The sequence below is a fragment of the Bos javanicus genome, chromosome 14 (assembly GCF_032452875.1).
Source record: "Bos javanicus breed banteng chromosome 14, ARS-OSU_banteng_1.0, whole genome shotgun sequence".
Lineage (NCBI taxonomy): Eukaryota > Metazoa > Chordata > Mammalia > Artiodactyla > Bovidae > Bos > Bos javanicus.
In genome coordinates, this window is record NC_083881.1 from 28,294,627 (window position 1) to 28,314,657 (window position 20,031).

Sequence of the window (20,031 nt, forward strand, 5' to 3'; positions counted from 1 at the left end):
CAAAGTTGTTGACCTTTCTGTTTCAAAGCAGGTTTTAATTGGGGGGTGGGGCGGGGAGGGGGTTCAGTGTTCTCCTCAGAGATTGCTTTCACCTTAAGGATATTTAAGGATATCATCCCTTAAAAATGCATTCATCAACCCTCAAATTGAATTTTCCGTGCTTGGTTCCCTTATACTATGTTACTTAAAGATAACAAAAAGCCTTAGAAATTGTCTTAAATACTGGGAAAAATTCAAATAGTTTAAATGCTGCTGGGTACGAAGTGAATCTGGGCAATTACTACACGTACAAGGTTCATTACAATTTGTCTCTCACTATCCATCCTCTTTCTGATCTTTAAACTGAGCACATGGTCAATCAGAATGTGTCAAAAACATATCTTCCCAGGGGAAGCTGACCTGACCTAAAAACGCCTCTTGGCGATTTATATGAAACACTGGACTCTCAAGATAGGATTCACCTCTATCATTCAGTGCTTCTGTAAGTTCACGCCAGGTGTCAGAGGCTGTGGTGGGGAAGGGAGGGGACAAAAGAGTATTTGCAATGCTTTGTTGAGCTGGTCACCCTGCTTTGCTCCCAAGTCACTCAAGTGGGAGAGTATGGTTTAGAATCTTTTGGGGCTAGAAGGTGGCCTAAACAAGTATACATTAAGTATATACTAAACAAGTATACATGAAGTCTTTTTTTCTTTTTTTTTTTACATCTTAATGCAGATATAATTGACATAAAATAAAACGCACATATTTCAAGTATATGATTGCGTAAGTTTTGACATGCGTAAACACCCACGAAACCATCACCAAATTCAAGATAATGAATATACTCATCACCCCAAAATGTTTCCTCTCTCCGCTTTATGACTGTTTTTCTTATCATCATAGTAACACACTTTGTTCAGCTGTGAGAATGTATATATGTGATCAGTCATGGCCTGAGATATGAATTGATTTTTTATTTTCTACTGTATTTAATGGCCCCTTTTTAACGGGCCAGTTTTTTAGCTGTAGTGGCTTAGACGGTAAAGCGTCTGATTGCAACGCAGGAGACTTGGGTTCGATCCCTGGGTTGGGAAGATCCCTTGGAGAAGGAAATGGCAGCCCACTCCAGTATTCTTGCCTGGAAAATCCCATGGACAGAGGAGCCTGGTTGGCTACCGTCCATGGGGTCGCAAAGAGTCGGACACGACTGAGCGACTTCACTTCACTTCATTCAGTGCTTCTAAAATATTGTTGCATTGTTAAACACAAAGTTAATCTCTTATCCGACGGTTTTGAGGTAAGGATTTGGCCATTTAAGTTATTCCTTTATATACAGTCAACATTCACACGGTGAGGCAAGGAGTCTTCGCCTTTAACGCAAAGACGTAATTTTAACCAAACATTCAAAATGTTGCAAATCAGTTCCTTTGGTTTTGCAGAAGAGTAAGTTTCTCGGTTTCTCTTGAACCTTGAAACGTCTGTCCTTTTAGGATTGAAAAAGCGTTCGGCAACTATGCTTACCTTTCCCAAAGTAACTTTATTCATTCATCAAAATCATCGGCAGGGGAGGGCACGGTCTGAACTCGGAGGGAACGGCAGAATATGTTATTCCTGCCATGCTCCTAGGGTTTAGCGAGAACGAATATTCGCCGGGGCACCCGCTATGTGCTGTTAAGTGTCGGCGCCCAGAACTCTAACACAGCCGCTAGCGCTGCATATGCTGGCTCCCGGCCGGGCCAGCAACTCGGTCCCGGGGGCGGCTCGGCTTTGGGGGTGGCCTCGGCTCGGCTGCGGCGTTCCTACCTGCCAACCCTCACTTCGCGCCGGCCCAGCTCTAGAATCCCGGGCAACTCCGCCAGCCTCCCAGGCTAACTTCCTGTACAGAATGCGCCGGAGTCCGACTCCCGACCCACTCCCGGATGCCGACCCCCGACGCGCGCCCAGCGGCCTCAGAGCCGGACAGAAGGATGGCACAGACGCACCGCTGGAAGTTGGCGCTCGCAGTCCCTCTCGCGCGCTCCCACCGCGGCGCCTGCGCCAAGGGGCCGACCGCGCGGGCCCGTCTCCGATGACGTGGCAAGGCGGGGGCGGAGCCAAGGTCGGCGGCGGGAGGGTGGGGGAGGAAGAGCGAGGTGAGCGCGGACGTCAGAGTGGAGAGCGGAAGGTCAGGGAGGCTCGGAGCGGAAGTGAGACCGGGGAGTCTGTCCGCCATTGTGGACCCGAGAAGCGAAGAGCTAGAGGGGAAGAGGAGCGTGCAAGCGGAAGAGACGAGCCCCTTCCACCAACTCCCGAGCGCGAGGCCGTCTTTCTGGCTTCTCAGCGAGCGGCGGCGGCAGGAAGAGCCTCTCGGCCGAGGGCGGCAGCCAACTGCTGTGAGTGCACAGGGAGAGGCCCAGGCGGCGGCGGCGGCGGCGGTAGCAGCAGCAGCAGCAGCAGCTCTCGGGTTGCGGTGAAGAATGTCAGCCACTAGCGTGGATCAGGTGAGGGAGCAGAGGCCGCAGGCTTGGCGAAGGCCCGAGCCGCGGAGCTCCACCCTCGCTTGGGGCTTCGGCTCCTCCCTGTCGCCGCCGCTGCCCGGCCCGTAACGGTGCCCGGGGCGCAAGTTGCTGCGGTCTCGCAGCCCGGGCTGGGGCGTGCGCCGTGGCCCCGGAGCCTGCGGCCCGGGCGGGCGGCCGCGGGGCCGCGGAAGGTGCGGGCAGAACTGCGCTCCCGGGCCTTCGGCCGCGTCCCGAGGGCGGCAGACGCGGGGCTGAGAGCGAGCGAGCCCGAGAAGACGGCTTCCGAGTGGCGGGTGGGAGGTTTCAGGACCGGGATTGTGGGGAGATCGGTGGCGATGGAGGATGTGGTGGGTTTCACTCCTACGCGGATTGTTTAAAATAACTTGTCTCCGGTAACGTCTCGGGTTAACACACTTTTCCTCTCTTCCCCCCCTGTTTTTTCCTTCTTATTACTACACCTTTCATCTTGCTACACAGAGACCTAAAGGGCAAGGAAATAAAGGTGAGTTCGGATATTTTTTTATCTTTTCATTGTTAGTTTGATGATACTCTTAAACTACGTGAAGACCTTTTTGTTTTTGAGTTTTTTTTTTTTTTGAAATGCAGAATTAGAAAAACAGTTCATCACAGCTAAGGCAGCCGAATGCTGTCTGAAAGTTCGGTAGTTCCTTGCTTTGAAGCCACTTTTATGGGAATCAAAAGGATACAAGTAACAGTTTTATTAGTTGTACTTCACTTAAGGAAGTATTGGTTATGAATTGTAGTGACTTTATTTAATTTTATAGTTTGTTTTTTGTGTAAGTTCTGCAGATCCAACAAATGCAGGTAGATAGGTGGGCATTTTCCTCGACATGTCTGGTTTACATCGAAACATGGAACCCACATAATTATTCTGTTACATTAGTGAAAATTGTATTGTTAATCATTGGTTCTGTTGAAGTCAGTTACACTGAGGCAGTAGCCTGTTAGAGATCAAAACTGAGCAGGCATGTCATCTTGCTATGTAGCCCTGAAAGGTTTAACTCAGTATGGTATTTTAGAAATGACAGAGAAGGAAATAATTTGTGAGGTTCCTGCCAGGATTATGTGGTTTACTCTTTAGTTAGAAGGGAAAAAAGTAACATTGAAATTCGAGCATTTAAAAAAATGAGTGTATTTTTTATTTATTAATATGGAACAATACAGTCAGCTGACTGAAACATGACATTAATCATGTGACATTTATAAGTGTAGAACAATAACTGCTTTCTTGGGACAGTGCCAGTTAAATAACATTGCAGTGAACTATATATTTGTTACATTTTATAATAGGGCTTGAAATTAGGCTAAACAGAATTAAGCGTCCTGTTTTTTATTTCTGTTGCAAAGTATTACCTATAAAGTAAAATCTGCAGAGCCTTTTAGATGTAAATTCAATGTTTTTATTAGTGTCCTTTATATTCTTAGGGTTTTTATTAGCTATTTCAATAAATTTAAAAGGATTGAGTTCTGTATACACAATTTAGTTAATTTTCTTTGAGTTGTACAATTTTTTGACAATTTTTGATGCTAGTAATGGCAGTGTATTAGATAATCCATTGCTTCATTTTGATTAAAGATATATATATAAACAGCAATTTTAATTTTTAGACTGATTTTAATTTTAGAATTATTTTCTGTGTTGCAAGCATAAAGCTCACAATTTGATACTGATTTATGTGAGTTTTAAAAAAATTGGTTTCTTAATTTAAAGAGAATGATCCATTAATTTCTTTCATGCTGGTCTGCCCATTAGAAAGTATATAGACTTAGACATATGTGAAATCTGTGGTCATTATTGCCTAGCATAAATTATTTTATCCTAGATCTGTGGGGAGGTGGCACTTTGCAAGGCTATTTGAAATGCTAAGTGTTTTGTGTTACCTGCTTTAAGGTAAGTGTGCAAGTTCTATGAAGTACTTGTCTGACAAAACAAAATAGAGTATCTCCAGCATTGTAAAGCATTACTATAAGTATGGTTTGTGACATAGTCATTTAACTTAGGTGTGTCCTTATGACATCTTTGATATTAGAGATACAAATTTTCTATAAACAAAATTGTGTATTGATTACAAATATTTTAGGTTATTAAAATTATTTTCATCCATCAGTATCACCTCAGTTGGATACATTTAGTCACACATACAAAGTATTTATTTGTATAAATGTTTATTCGAAGAAATTTTCTTTCTTTCTACAGTTTACAGTTTTACCCATGGATACAGTAGACTAGGATCCCTAGGAGACCTGTGTTCTAATACTACCTATGGCCACTGACTTGCCAAGTGATCTTGAGCACATTACACTTCTTGGTCAGAATTTCCCCTCTCCCTGTAAAATAAACGTAATAATTCTGGCCTTGAATCCTGTTGTATGTTTTGAGGGTTGTTGTAGTTAAAATAACCCACCTCTTTAGTAGCCATTATATTTGCTGCCTCACCTCATCTGTTATTAAGGTGCAGGAAAGCTATTGCCTAAGACATGGCAGGGGCAAAAATATCGACTGGCCTAAAAGTATTCGTAATGACTTAAGATGCTTCTGGGGCTTCCCTGGTGGTTCAGACAGTAAAGAATCTGCTTGCAGTGCAGGAGACACGGGTTCATTCCCTGGTCAGGAAGATCCCCCAGAGAAGGGAGTGGCTCCCCAATCCAGTATTCTTGGCCTGGAGAATTCCGTGGACAGAGGAGCCTGGTGGGCTACAGTCCATAAAGTCTCAAAAGAGTCGGACACAACTGCGCGACTAACACATAAGATGCTGTAAATTGGTGGATACTCCAAGTACACAGATACACATATACATTACTTGTATTTTTATGCCTCTGTGGGGAGAATTACAAGAAGGCAGCACCTCCAGCAAACTGATGAGTGACTGTGTTGGAAAAAAACTGCTCTGCCTTAGTTGACTTGGTTTTCAAGCTAGTAAAATCGTTTTATATTTATTCTGTTTCTTTTTATGAAGCAGAAGGACTTTCCTTGAACTAAGCCCCAGTATTCTAAGGATGAGTATGAAAGTTAAATTCAAAACTTAACAAACTTACGAAAAATGCATATCTCTGAGGAACTATCAAAGTTTTGAAAAGCATACTCCTTTTTAGTTGATTTAGTATGATTTCAGGGACTGTGAGTTTCCTTTCTTAATAGTCTTCAGTTGACAGCATCAGCCTAATGTCTTTTAAAGGCTTTAATGTCTTGATTTTCTACCAAGTATTTTTCTGTATGTCCTTAAACGCACTGAAGGAGTGAAAATTTGCAAAGAATTCTGTATCAATCTCTTTGTAAGGCAAAAATACTTTTGAAGCATAAATAACACTGTTAAGTTTACTTGTTTATAAGTTGGAATTCTTTTTTTTTTTTTGAATTCTTTATAATTGATAGGCTGTCACTATGTTAAGTATTAGAACTCTGTTATTCTTGGCCAGGGTAGTACTTCAGGATAGTAGAAATTTAAGGATAATTGTGTACCTATTGGCCCATAATTTAAGGCTGACTTAATATCATTTTATTTATTAACAAGCTGAATTTTTGCTTGCTGGAATAAAAGTGTATATATTTTTTAAAAAGTGTATTAAAATGTTTCCTTTCCTTGCAGGCACCACAGATAAAAAGTGTCAGATCCCAGGCTCCTTGTAGCCTCAGGCCTTGCTGCCTGTTTCCTCCTTTCCCTTAAGTTTAAAAATAGGCACATATTTGGAAAGGAATTTATCTTTTCCCTCCTTTCCTCCCCTACCCCTCTGAGCAGAGGGAAATGTTCATTGTTTGGTACCACAATTTTAGAAAATTAGGCTAAATTTGACTGTTTTTTTAGTGTTTCAGGAAAGCAGTGAAAAATGCCTTGTATTTTGGCAGTATCTTTTGTATATTCTCCCCACCCTACCCACTCTGGAAATGATTGCAAAGCACTTTACTGTTGTTAATAGGCTTCATTTTATTAATCCTCAAAAGATCCCTATAAGGAGATAGAGGGTATATGGTATTGTCCCTGTTTTTATAGGTGGGGAAACATGATGCACAGATCTGTTGACTTTCCTAACTTGATGTAGTCAGGACCAGAGCAAAGAATCACCTGACTTCTAAGGCCCATGTTCTATCTTGATTTGACTCTGCTTCATAGAGCAGAGGAAACAGGCGAAGAATCATGTAAGTCATCTGTTCTTTTTTCCCTGAAGAACTTGTACAGACTATAGAATTGGCTGGGATTTCATTACTTTTTAATGGCTTTGGGTCTCCAAGACATTAGACTATCATTAAGGGATGTTCAAAACCTAGAGTCTTTAAGACAATTGAATTTCCTTAAGAAAGGTATGCTTCTGAGATTCAAGGACTAGCTTCTTACTCAGATTCTAATTTGATGCAAATTGCTTGTCAGTATGAGTGAAATACTTGAAACAAAATATTTTTATCCTTAGATTGACATAGTCCTTTAATAATCTTTTAGGACTTGTTAAGACATTTTAATGCATCATTTATAAAAGACTGGACCTGGGAGTATTTTCTTGGTCTCATCCTTGTAGAAGAGAAAGAACAGGAAATGAGTAAGAATAGCAGTATAATATATATTTAGATTAATTATAAGTAGGTACTTTTAAAAAAACTTTTAGCAGTGTAGAATAAATTTCTGAGACTCTATAGTGAGTATAAATGATAAATGGTTGTAATTTCATACAAGGTAGCTGTTTCAGATACTGGCGAATACCTACCAGTGACACATAAGTATCAGTCCAGGAGTGTGGTGAAGAAATGTTTTTCAGGAGATTAATGGATCAGGCATAACTAGCTTTTTGATAAAGGATTGGTAAAGAACAGGTATATTAGAATCTTTTGGGCTGAAATGATTAGTCCACCAGAAATAACTTAAGGTACCCTCCGCTTTAATTTTGTTTCTAATAGTTGTTACATATGTAACTCCTGGGGAGCACATTCAGCTCAGCTCTAGTATTGATACAGTCCTTATCAAATACAGTTAAACCACCTCAGTGGAGCCAGGATTGTGGTGACCTTCAGGTTTCTCTTAGAGGCTTTGAGGGGCAGTGGAGAATTCATGAGAGGTCTACTTTGAAGGCTTCAGAGAGTAGTAGTTTTTGAGTGATCATTGGTACCCAGAATGGCAAAAAACAAGGGATTTTATCTAGCTTTGTTCCCATGTCTCTGTCAACTTGTATATTTCGTTTAGGTCCCTAAACTTGTTGGAATAAATTAAGGAAAATAGAGATGCTATTATACAAGAACACACAACTTAAATCCATTGCTCCTAACCTTAATTTATAATATTTTATATTTAATGGTTATACTTAAAAATACACTATTTTCAGCAATAAATCTTCAGATATTGAAGGGCTTTTTTTTTGTTCCTAAGAGATTAGTCGCAAACTTGTTAATGTGGTCCTAAAGTAATTTTTAGTCCTATTTGGATCTTGTAATATTTTATACAATAATAATATCCAAGATTATTACATACTGTCATTGAATACTCAGATGAGATGAAGTAGGTACTATTAATAACCTCCTTGAACAGGGAAGTAGAGTTAGAGAGGCTAAATTATGAACTTGAGATCTCCCAGCCTCTCAAGGTTGGATTTGGGACTCACACCAAGGGCCTTTTTACCACCTTGAATCTGTGCTTAAAAGTACCAAGATAGTGTCCAGAACAGCAGCTTTATACAGAGCATTGATGGAAGTGATCTCTGAACAAACATGGCATTATAAATCAGCCTCTAACTGGTGTTTTCATATGTTGCAAGAATATTATGGTTATCTTCAGTGTCTTAGTTTTATTTGAACTTTCTTGTAAAAGTCTTCATTGTTTATTGTTTAGGATTAAGGCCCTTTTTATTTAGGTTTTTTATGATAATATTTTATTGTGATACTACTTCAAGTGAATTTTTAGTCACTGTAACTGGAGATACATAAGATACTTATTTTAACTTTGGTTACCAAACAAGGTTTTTTATTTGTCTTTAATAGACTGAATAGTTACAGTGATTTAACAAAGGTAGAGCACATTCAGAAGTCTATCTTGTCAACAGCACTGCCTGAAGTGGTTATTTTAGATTGAAATACAGCATTAGCAAACCCTTCCAACATTTAAATTTAACTGTTTGCTTACTACAGTGTTGAAATTGAGATGTTTATGTTATGTTTTTAGTAGTGGGAAGTATATATATATAGTTTGTGTTTATGTGATCTTGGGTTTATATATACACAAGATTTGTAAGTTTTCGGTGCCTTATAAATATTTATATTCAAAATTAAGTTCATCCTTAAGGGGGTTTTCTAATGAAAAGAACAAAGAACTCAGGATAATTTTTTCCAGGCTGACTTGAAAAATACTGAAAATATTAGGTTATTCTGTGAGTTTCATAAAGATAATTACAATACATCTAATACAAACGTATTTTTTAGTTTCAGTACAAAACGGTTCGATTCATCAAAAAGATGCTGTAAATGATGATGATTTTGAGCCATACTTAAGTAGCCAGACAAATCAGGTAAGTCTGACAGTCCCGTGTTTAGGAAATGAAACAATATTAATTGATTTCTTAAAATGTTTTAATTGAATGAGACGAACCATATCGTGTATTAATCTAGTGTGCCTACATAATAGTGAATAACAGTTGCGGGTTTATGACACAGCGCAGCTCTTTGGAAATTGTAGATGGCTAAAACTCAATTATGAAATGTAAAGATCTAAAGATGAGCTTTTGTATATATTGTGGTTAGATTGACTGTTGAATTTAATCTTTCAATGCTGCTGCCATGTCTTCATAGCCAAAGCAAATGACAGGGTTTAATTAGCTAGAAATTTAGGGGAGAGAACAGTTTGTACCTGAAATTTTTGGTTAGTATATTTAAAATTTTTATTTAACCTGATAATAAGGAATAGAATTAAAGATATGATAAACACACTTGCCCTGTATATTGTAAGCATAGAGAATTTCATCAAATCAAGTAACTAGTGGCTTTTGAGGTTCTTTGTTTGAATTTTTCACAAATAATCTTGTGAATTTATATATAGGAATAATTTAGACTTAAACATTGACCAAACTGAATGATATTCCTTAGTCTCTGTATTCCATTTCTGCACCTCTGTTAATAAAAATACCACTACTGGAAATAAATTTAACAGATAAGCTTTCATTATTAACCAGTTTTTTTAGAGACAACATTTTGGAATGAAACTACTTTTGTTAATTTTCCTTATAAAAAGATGCATGAAAAAATATACCTTGAAATATTAACCTAGATTGTTTTTAAACTTAATAAAAGAACAAGGAACCAAATATTGTTATAGAACTTTGCAGTTGCAGAGAAAATTTCAACAAAAAGTAGTTCCCAATTTGTGGAATATATGATTATTTTTAGGACTTTGGAGAACTATGGTTATGTTCAACCTAATCTATGTTTATTTCTCTCTAACACTCCCTTCTATCAGTTGATCTACATCCCTCAAGTATGTTGGGAGGGAAGAAATAAATGAGAAAAAATAAAAATGATAAAATGTACGTTTTTTTAAGATGTTTGGCTACTTCTAAAAATGAAAAAAAAATCATTTCATGCATATGTAATCTAACTTTGTGGTCTCAGTAACAATTCTACTTTCCACCTATAGGTGTGAAAGAATGTATCACTGGAAAGTAGGGGAAGATCATTTGTTGGGGGCGTGTAGTGAAGGTTTTAAACTCTGTTCTGTTTGGACCCAGACAGTAATCTCAGTTAACATCCCTTATGGCAGTATTTCCAATTTTTTGAGAAATTCTGATATAATGAGTTATAGTAGATACTCTGCTAACAAGGTCTCCATTGTTAGATAAGTTTGGGAAATTTATTTGGTTGGGAAATTTATTTGGTTTGAATAATTGAATTGTTTTTTGCTACTTGATTTTGTACTTAGTGTGTTATAATGTAAAATAGAATGTCTAAGGCAAGGGTACAGTATGAGTATTTTCTGAAATATTTGTTCAAACTTTATTTTCAAGATATTTTAATGGATTATAAATGTTTGAGAATTGCTGCCTGTTTAAGAATCTTCTTGTTTTATTTGGTAACAGATATTTCATAATTTATTTGTCACAGGGACTTAGAAGATTGGTTTTTTGGCATTCCACAGAGATGCTTCAGGTCTGCCTAGGGGAGACCTGGGGAGGGTAACCTGGATCCCACCTGTGTAGCAACCAGAGCTGTGCTTTGCATTTTATGTGTTTTATATGTTGGAATTCTGCATACAATTTCACATAAAGCATTGGAAAGTCATTGTTTTTTTTTTTTTTAAGACTGTAAGGGCATTTACATTAGTGAATCCAGTTTTTAAATTGTATCATAAAAGTTTCCTTATGTTGGGGCAAAAACATCTATAAAAGGTTTGTTTTAATATGATGTTTAAATGAAAGGTCTTATGCTTTCTATTAATTAAATCACTTAAATCAATGATGAATCAATGTAATGTGCTGTTTAAAGAGATGTCTTAAAAGTTTGATACCAGTGAGACTATATTTTACCACCTCCTCCTTGCCAGTACTAATGAATAGGTTTTGACCAGTTACCTTTCTGTAATAACTAAAAATAATGATCTAATCAGGGTAAATGGTACTAAGACTTCCCCAGTGGCTCAGCAGGTAAAAGAATCCACCCACCAATGCAGGAGACACGGGTTTGATCCCTGGGTTGTGAATGTCCCCTGGAAAAGGAAATGACAAGTCACCCCAGTATTCTTGCCTGGGAAATATAGTCAGAGGAGCCTGGGGGGCTACAGTCCCTGGGGTCGTAAAGAGTCGGACACAACTTAGCAACTGAGCATGAGCATGAACAATATAGAATATTGAAAACTGGCTTTATTGGAGAGCAAAATTGAAAATTATCTGAAATCTTAAAGATAAGCCTTACAAAATTTAAGTTTGTTGTGGTTACTTAGCTGCAATAGAAAATACAAATTGACCTTTTAAAGTAGATTAGTGAAAACTTGTATTGGTGAAATATTTGAAGTAATTATTTGGAGATTTAAAGTTATGCAAGTATTTATAGCTTCTTGCACTGACCTAGCCAAAATAATTGTTTATTTAAATTTTCAACAAAAAACACAGTATGTCTTTAAAATGAAATCCCTTCATCTGATTTTGCTATTATAAATAATAAAAATTATATTCTTTAGTCTGGAAAGGTTTTTACTGTTTTATATACTTAGAGCTAAATCAGTTCAAACTCAGAGATGCTTTAAAAACAGATTGTTGGTCTTTTACTTCTGTGGCAGTATATTTCTTCTATTTTCCTAGTGCTCAATATCTTAGGAAATAATTTTCATAGTAATTTAAAAAATAAATGTCCTTCAAGACTTAAAATTAGTTCTCTATAGTTCCTCAAAATAGTCTAACAAGGAAGTTGATTGAAAATTCAGGTTTAATTACTGTTAAAAGATGCCATGTGATTTATGAGTATAAATTTGAAGAATAAATTGAAAAACACCAAAGTTTGAATTTGTCTGCTTGTGTATATATGTGTGTGTATATATATATATATATATATGTGTATATATATATATAGGGAAATAAATTCCTAGCTGTGTTGATCAGAGAAGAGGTATAGAGAACTAAGAACATAAAATATCTTTTTCTGTCCCTGTTGTTACTGCCCTTGGGTAAGGTTTTCATTATTTCTGCCTGTTGGAATGATTTCCTGACTGGGGATTCCATATTGCCACTCAGTGGTCTTCTTAAAGTCGTAGTCTGTTGCCATAGTCTTGTTTAAAGATTTACCAAAGTTTCACCACAGTGGGTATATTCATAGTGTTGAGTGCCATTAAAGTGACTCCATTCTCTCCCTGACTCATCTTTGGCCAACTTATCCATCTACGTTATCTAGGGAATAGGACTTATTTTCTGGATATTTTCTTTCATGATCTCAAACTTTTTATCTATATGTATGATTTACACACACAGTCTCATATGTCTATCACTTAGTGAAGTCTTCTGATTTTTCCCAGTTACTTGTTCCCTCTTGTTTATGCTCAAGTGTTTTGTTTTGCTTTGTTCTTATTTCTGTAACTATCCTTCCTAGATTGTCTTCCCTCCTAAATGTGTGAAATGCTCTAGGCCAAAGACTGTCTTCTTTTTCTTTCTGTCTCCAGTGATTGGCACTGTATCTGGCATGTAGCAGGCATTCATTAAGTATTTATTGAATAAGTAGATTAGGTTAACTGCTAGAATTAAGAAATGAAGAAGTATGGCTGGTGAAATAATTCAGATTAATTGAGTATAATATATGATGCTACATTTTCTTACAACATCTATGTGATTACGTATGCATGTATTACACTTTAAGAAGTATAATAATATTTTTAAAATAATAAAATTCACATACACATTAAAAGTATATTAAAATCAACATTTTGTTGTTAATCCAGTAAGTTAGTTCTGGAGTTTGAAGCACCTCGTTCTTAATGGATAAGTTTTCCGTTTTTCTCTGCAGACATACTATTAATGGTGAATAACACTAACCTTTTTTGTATTGACCTTCTAAGACATTGTATAGTATTCTCTCTTGAAGTTTGGATATTTATGAAGTAAAAATTGGTATTAGTATGGCTGGAAGACTCAGTTATAATTGAGTTGTACTGAAGTGCCCTCAGGTCAGAATAGTAATCATGAATTTTTTCTTACTGTTGTTCAAACTTTGAGATAATAGAAAAAGGCTAAGAAATGATAATTATAAGTGATTGAAATTCTAAGGAAGAATTTTTAATCTTTTCTATATTTGTTTTCAAATTAAAATAAGATTAACTCCTATACTTTAGCACTTTGCAATTAACAGGTAGATTTTTTAAATTTTGTAATTGATTAGAGCAGCAGGTATTATCCCGTTTACCAGTGAAGGAACAAGGTTAGAGAAATTAAATGATCTGATGATCACTGACAACTGACATAGAAGCTGAAAGAGTAGAGAATTGAACCTATGTCCTTGATTACAACTTCTGTGTCATACTGTGACTTTATACTCTTAGTCAATTTGAGTGAAATTATATGCATTTGGTGATGAATTTACATTTTAAGCTTATATTTTCAAAAGGCAAGTTAAATTGTATTAATGAATACAACTATTGTTGATTGAATAGTTAGTGTGTCCTAGGTACCTTATCTTTATTTCTTTCAATATTTGAGGAAACTCAAGCATTTAAATAGCTTGATACTGGTTTTACACAACTGATGGGTTGGGATTAGAATTTAGATTAGATACCTCCTGGCATCACATCTACCTTATATAATTAAATGGTCTCTCTCCAGATTGTATTTCTGAGTTTATGCTCTAGGTAAAGGGTTTGTGGATCTGTTACTTTACAAGTATGTTTCATTATATCCATTGAATTTTATATCAATTTTTGTGTGTACATATTGTTACCTTCCTATTTCCAATTCGTTCTTGAGTAAGAGAAATACCAAACATTTCACATCACTTTGTTTAGAAGTCATATATCTTTACAACAAAGTAAAACTTCACTATGAATAAACTATTTTAAAGTGATTATTTGGACATAAACTGTTAAATTGATTATACCTCGTACCAGATTTGAAGTAAAAGGTGAAAGAGAGTTTTGAGTTATATTGTTTTCCATCATCAGTAGGTAGAAATTTTGTTCCCCTTCTTTACCCAAGGTACTTTCCTAATTGATATCCCACTTAGCAATTAAGAATTTACCTTATATTTGGCAAAACATTTAAAAATATTTCCAATTATAACAAAGCTCTGCTAATACAAATTGTGTTTACTGTATCTTACTTTTAAGCTTTGAACAGTTTCCCAGTAAAACTTTGTTTTCACTAGAACCCAAACTGAAACCCTAGCCCAGCAGGAGACTGTTTAGGTTTTTCTTTCACAGAGCTAAGAAAAAAGCTGCTCTTTCAGCTATAACTACTGAAAGAATTAGGAATTAGTTAGCATTGTTTGGTCAACTGGAGAGAGCGGGCCATTTATCCATTGTGCTCACTGTGGATATCTCTGGAGTTAGGTATGGACAGCTGTGCATCTCTGCTGACTAGCCTGAGCTGTCTAACAAGATACTTGTGGTTAATGGAGCACGTTGTAAAGTAATTTAAACTTAGTATTTTGACACAATCACTAATTTAGGGGTGAAGTAAAACTCATGATTCAAAAGTAATTATATTTAACAAAAATCTCCACACAAAAAGGGTTTGGACCTGGTCCAGCCCCAGAAGTGAAAGAAATGGCAAAAATTTGTTACCCACTGAATCTAATGATACAGGTTTTTTTGTTTTGTTTTTTAAATAGGAATCAGTATAAATAGATAATCTATTAAAACCAGGTTGACAAACTGATCCAGGGACCAAAACCTGTTTTCTTTGAGGAAACCCTTGAGCTAGAAGCTTTTTAAATAGTTATAAAAAGATGAATATGTGACTGCAACCAGAGGCTGTATTTGGCTTGTGAAGCTTAAAATATTTGGTCACTGGCTCTTTAGTTTGCTGATACCTGAATCGTGTGATGTGTATAGACAAATTAGAAACTTGATGTGTAACTGTTGTGCAGAATTCAGCATTTGTGAGGGTAAAGAAAGAATATTCAACGTAATTTGTGAGTATGGTTTTGCAAACACTTTTATCATGAAGAATGAGCTTCAAAGCTTTTCTCTTTGTTTTTACACTCCCACATCCAGGTAAGGATGCACTGAGTCCAGATTTCAGGCTAATACTCTAAATTAGAACTTTGAAAGTGATTACCTGCATATGCATTTAGCTGTCTTATTCCCTTGTGTGATGTGTCTTCTTAACTGTAGGTTTTCCTTTAGAATGAATATCTTATGTCAGTATTTTTTACAATGTAGACATTTAGTAAAGTGTTTGGTTAGAATAAATAATAAAGTAATAAATGGAGTTATTTTAATAACTTGAAAAAAGTTAAAAATTAAGAAAATCTTGATTATTTATATTGGCTAAACTTAGGCTTTCTCAAGTGACTTCAGTATGAATACTTTAACAAGTAATTTACTGATTGAATTATAAACACAGATGTGAGTGTATCCATGGCTAATGAAGTTTGCTCATTATTCTTTAAGAATTTTATTTTTTTATCAAACCACTGTTGGTGATTTTCAGCATTCCTCAGGCTTCATTTCCTTCATGCTAATATTGTGAGAATTTTTTGAATATATTTTTGGATATGGTTAATAATTATCTAAAAACTAAATTAATAAATAGTTGACATATATTTCCAGTTTTGAATACAGTGGAATTAATGTCAAATGTATTTAAAGTCTTTTTTTTTTAATATTGCTAAATGACAGTTGTTTTTTGTTTTTAAGTTCGTGTTTAACTGGAAATACTTGGTAAATCTGTGTCTTATTTAAATGCAACCTTTATTTGATTCTTTTGTTATTTTCATTTAATTATATAAGAATTATTTCAAAAGACAATATTAAATTAGCTTTCTTATAGATAGTGTACAGTTTTAACAGTTGTGAGGTATATATCACGGATACCTTAATAGTAATAGTAAAGCATTTTAACTTTTAGTAATACGCCTTTTAAAAAATAAAATGAATTCCAGGTAGTATCTATGGTATGATTGTCACACATTCATGTTGCTATTCTTTCTTGAGTGGGAAAGCAGTGACAGGAATAATCCCCTTCCCACACACCCTGCCCCCCCAACTTCCGCCAAATGCACTTTGCTCCATTACCTTCTTCACTTTGCTCCAGGAAACTTAGAATGTAAAGTGAATAATTGAACTTCAAAATGGTATTGACCCTTGGAAAAGGAATACAAATTGTCTCGACTGGAGATTAGCTAAATTTTTTCATCTTGATGAATTTTACAAAATTTAAAGCTCTGTTCAAGGCTTTGAAAGTCACACCCTGAATATAGAGTGAAAATCTATTACAGATTGTCCCTTGGGGGAATTTGTTTCAGGACCCTACTGATATCAAAATTCACAGATGCTCAAGTCCCTAATGGCATCTGTACCATAGAACCTATGTACAGCCTCCTGTATACTTCACATCACCTCCACATTACTGATAATACCAAATAATGTAAATGCCATGTAAACATGTTGCCCATGTGCCAAATTCAGGTTTTGCTTTTTGAAACTTAGTGAAAAATTTTTTTTTCCTGAGTGTTTTTGTGCCATGGTTGGTTAAATCCATGGATGCAAAACCTGTGGACTGGAGGGCTGACTATTAGACATATTTGGGACACAAGAAACCTACCTTCAAAAGAAGTCCATAGACTGATTTTTTTACATTGGCTAGTTAACAAATTTGAGTTTTTTTCTTTAATAAGCTTTGAATTTTGACATCACTAAATGAATGATGAGTTCATTTTATTCAAAATAAAGGCCAATTTAATTACAGTAATTCTGGAAAAAATGGTAGGAACTTAACCATTTCTAAGTTAAAATTCTGATCAGGAAGTTGGTAAATTTACTGTGTAAAATTTTTTTTTAAGTTATTTATAATTTTTTTTTTCGGCTGCATTGCATGGCATGTGGGATGTTAGTTCCCCGATCAGGGATTGAACCTGTGCCCCCTGCGTTGGGAGTGTGGAGTCTTAGCCACTGGACCACCACCATATTATGTAAAATTTAGGACATAGAGAATAAGAAGAGTGGTACCTGTTACCAACCATTAAGAAACCATTAGAATTTCATTTTGTTTTTCAAAATGAGCGAGGCAAAACTAAATATGGATTTATATAATATTAAGTCTTTTTTTTTTTCTTCTCAGTGTGAACATTTCTCTGTTTTTTACAAAAGTGCAAAATTGCTGGACTGGATTCCATCATAGATATACTGTAATTTGTTATTTGGCATCATCTGTGTTCATTTAATTCTTACCCATAAATTTTTTCATACATCAGTGGCTTAAGATAAAGCTAACAATCTGTTTCTGCAAGTTTATAAATCAAGTTTTTGTAGAAATTAGAGTGTTTTTAAATTGTGCCCAGAGGATCTGGGTCTTATATAAAAATAATCCCCATCCTAACCTCCCATCCCCCAAAAAATCCCTGTAATTTTATTATAAATATATTAAAGTAGTCATCAGTAAATTTTTCTGTTGATAAAATTAGATTTAAAATTTTAATTTTTTTTTATCTGAAGCAGGTACATCTGTTTCCCATTCATTTAAAACAATTTGATTTTAGGAGTGTACCCCTCCCCTCACATCTTACATCACTTCTGACTGTGATCTTTTGTTTTCCAGAATAACAGCTATCCACCAATGTCAGATCCATACATGCCTAGTTACTATGCTCCATCCATTGGATTTCCATATTCGCTTGGGGAAGCAGCATGGTCCACAGCTGGAGACCAGCCTATGCCATATCTGACAACCTATGGACAGATGAGTAATGGAGAGCATCATTATATACCAGACGGTGTGTTTAGTCAGCCTGGGGCATTAGGAAATACCCCTCCATTTCTTGGTCAACATGGATTTAACTTTTTTCCTGGTAATGCTGATTTCTCTACATGGGGGACAAGTGGATCTCAGGGACAATCAACACAAAGTTCTGCTTATAGTAGCAGTTACGGCTATCCACCTAGTTCTCTTGGGAGAGCTATTACTGATGGACAGGCTGGATTTGGCAGTGATACTTTGAGCAAGGTGCCTGGCATTAGCAGTATCGAGCAAGGCATGACTGGACTGAAAATTGGTGGTGACCTGACCGCTGCAGTGACGAAAACTGTAGGAACAGCATTGAGCAGCAGTGGTATGACCAGCATCGCAACCAATAGTGTGCCCCCGGTTAGCAGTGCGGCGCCGAAACCCACCTCCTGGGCTGCCATTGCCAGAAAGCCCGCCAAACCTCAACCGAAACTTAAACCCAAGGGCAATGTGGGAATCGGGGGTTCCGCTGTGCCGCCACCTCCTATAAAACACAACATGAATATTGGAACTTGGGATGAAAAGGGGTCAGTGGTAAAGGCTCCACCAACCCAACCAGTTCTGCCTCCTCAGACTATAATCCAGCAGCCTCAGCCATTAATTCAGCCACCACCCCTGGTGCAGAGCCAACTGCCTCAACCGCAGCCTCAGCCGCCACAAGCGCAGCAGCCACAAGGACCTCAGCCACAGGCCCAGCCTCACCAAGTACAGCCCCCGCAGCCACAGCTGCAGAACCGCTGGGTGGCGCCCCGGAACAGGGGGGCCGGCTTCAACCAGAACAATGGAGCGAGCAGTGAAAACTTTGGTCTAGGTGTCGTTCCTGTCAGCGCTTCCCCGTCGAGTGTGGAAGTGCATCCCGTGCTGGAAAAGCTAAAGGCCATAAACAACTACAATCCCAAAGACTTTGACTGGAACCTGAAGAACGGACGTGTGTTTATAATTAAGAGCTATTCTGAGGACGACATACACCGTTCCATTAAGTACTCTATCTGGTGTAGTACTGAGCATGGGAATAAGCGTTTGGATGCGGCTTACCGTTCCCTGAATGGGAAAGGCCCACTCTATTTGCTCTTCAGTGTGAATGGCAGTGGACACTTCTGTGGAGTGGCTGAGATGAAGTCTGTTGTGGACTATAATGCGTATGCTGGTGTCTGGTCTCAGGATAAGTGGAAGGGCAAATTTGAAGTTAAATGGATCTTTGTTAAAGATGTCCCCAATAACCAATTACGGCATATTCGCTTAGAAAATAATGACAACAAACCAGTTACCAATTCAAGGGACACTCAAGAGGTACCCCTAGAAAAAGCTAAGCAAGTGCTTAAAATAATTGCTACTTTCAAGCATACCACCTCAATCTTTGATGACTTTGCACATTATGAAAAGCGTCAAGAAGAGGAGGAAGCCATGCGTAGGGTAAGAGTACAGTAATTTTTGTGTGTAGGGTCTTTTCATTGGGGTGGTGTGTATGGATGGATAGTCTTTAATGCCTTGTGGTGTTATATTCTGAGTTTAAGAACATTACCCTGAAGGAAACTGACCACTTAGCTTATGGAACACGACTCTGTAAACATCCCTGAAGGCCTGGGATGCCTTCCCAAGGGCAACCCTTACTCTGAATTTGCCTCCTGCCTATTCTTCATACTTCTCAGATGATAAAGGTCTTTGAGTCCTGTTCATTAGAGCTCTGAATTCTGCATTCGTTATTAAGAACTGGCTAAGGATTCTAGTCACTGATCTTTTAACTTTAATTTTATGGGAATATGTATTTGGAGTTTGAGACAAACAGCTTTTAAATGTTTGAATGTTACTGATGTTGTGTTTATGATAAATAGATATTTTCCCTTAATATTCCTGAGGCATATTTATAATTTGTGCACTTACAGCATTTGTACAGAATATATTGAATAGTGAGGATCTGACTTTAGCAAGACAGCTTAGAACTGAGAGGAAGTGGACTTAGATGTAAACTGCAGAATTCGATTTCTGATTCTGTTATTTGCCCTCTGTGAGACTTTATGGGAGACTGACCCTGAAGTTAAATACTGTTTACACTTGCCTCAGGTTGGCCAGGGTTTGATCACAGAGCGGGACGGGCTGAGGATTGTTTTCTGTTCCAAACTACAAAAGTAAATTGCAGAGTTCTGTTTTT

The 20,031-nt window shown here is 37.1% G+C and overlaps 1 protein-coding gene across 21 annotated transcripts in view; it reads left to right on the forward strand.

Moving 5' to 3' along the window:
• Positions 1–707: 707 nt before the first annotated feature.
• The window catches only part of YTHDF3 (YTH N6-methyladenosine RNA binding protein F3), a 34,895-nt gene continuing 15,571 nt past the window's right edge, over positions 708–20,031 (forward strand). For 2 of the 21 annotated variants that reach the window (XM_061438841.1, XM_061438840.1), the window contains exons 1-6: positions 708–2,459; positions 2,955–2,979; positions 6,488–6,633; positions 8,896–8,981; positions 10,567–10,611; positions 17,697–19,295. In XM_061438841.1, the coding sequence (XP_061294825.1) occupies positions 6,576–6,633; positions 8,896–8,981; positions 10,567–10,611; positions 17,697–19,295 (1,788 nt within the window). In that variant the 5' untranslated portion in view covers positions 708–2,459; positions 2,955–2,979; positions 6,488–6,575. The other 19 variants (XM_061438853.1, XM_061438852.1, XM_061438845.1 and 16 more) reach the window with 18 other exon arrangements.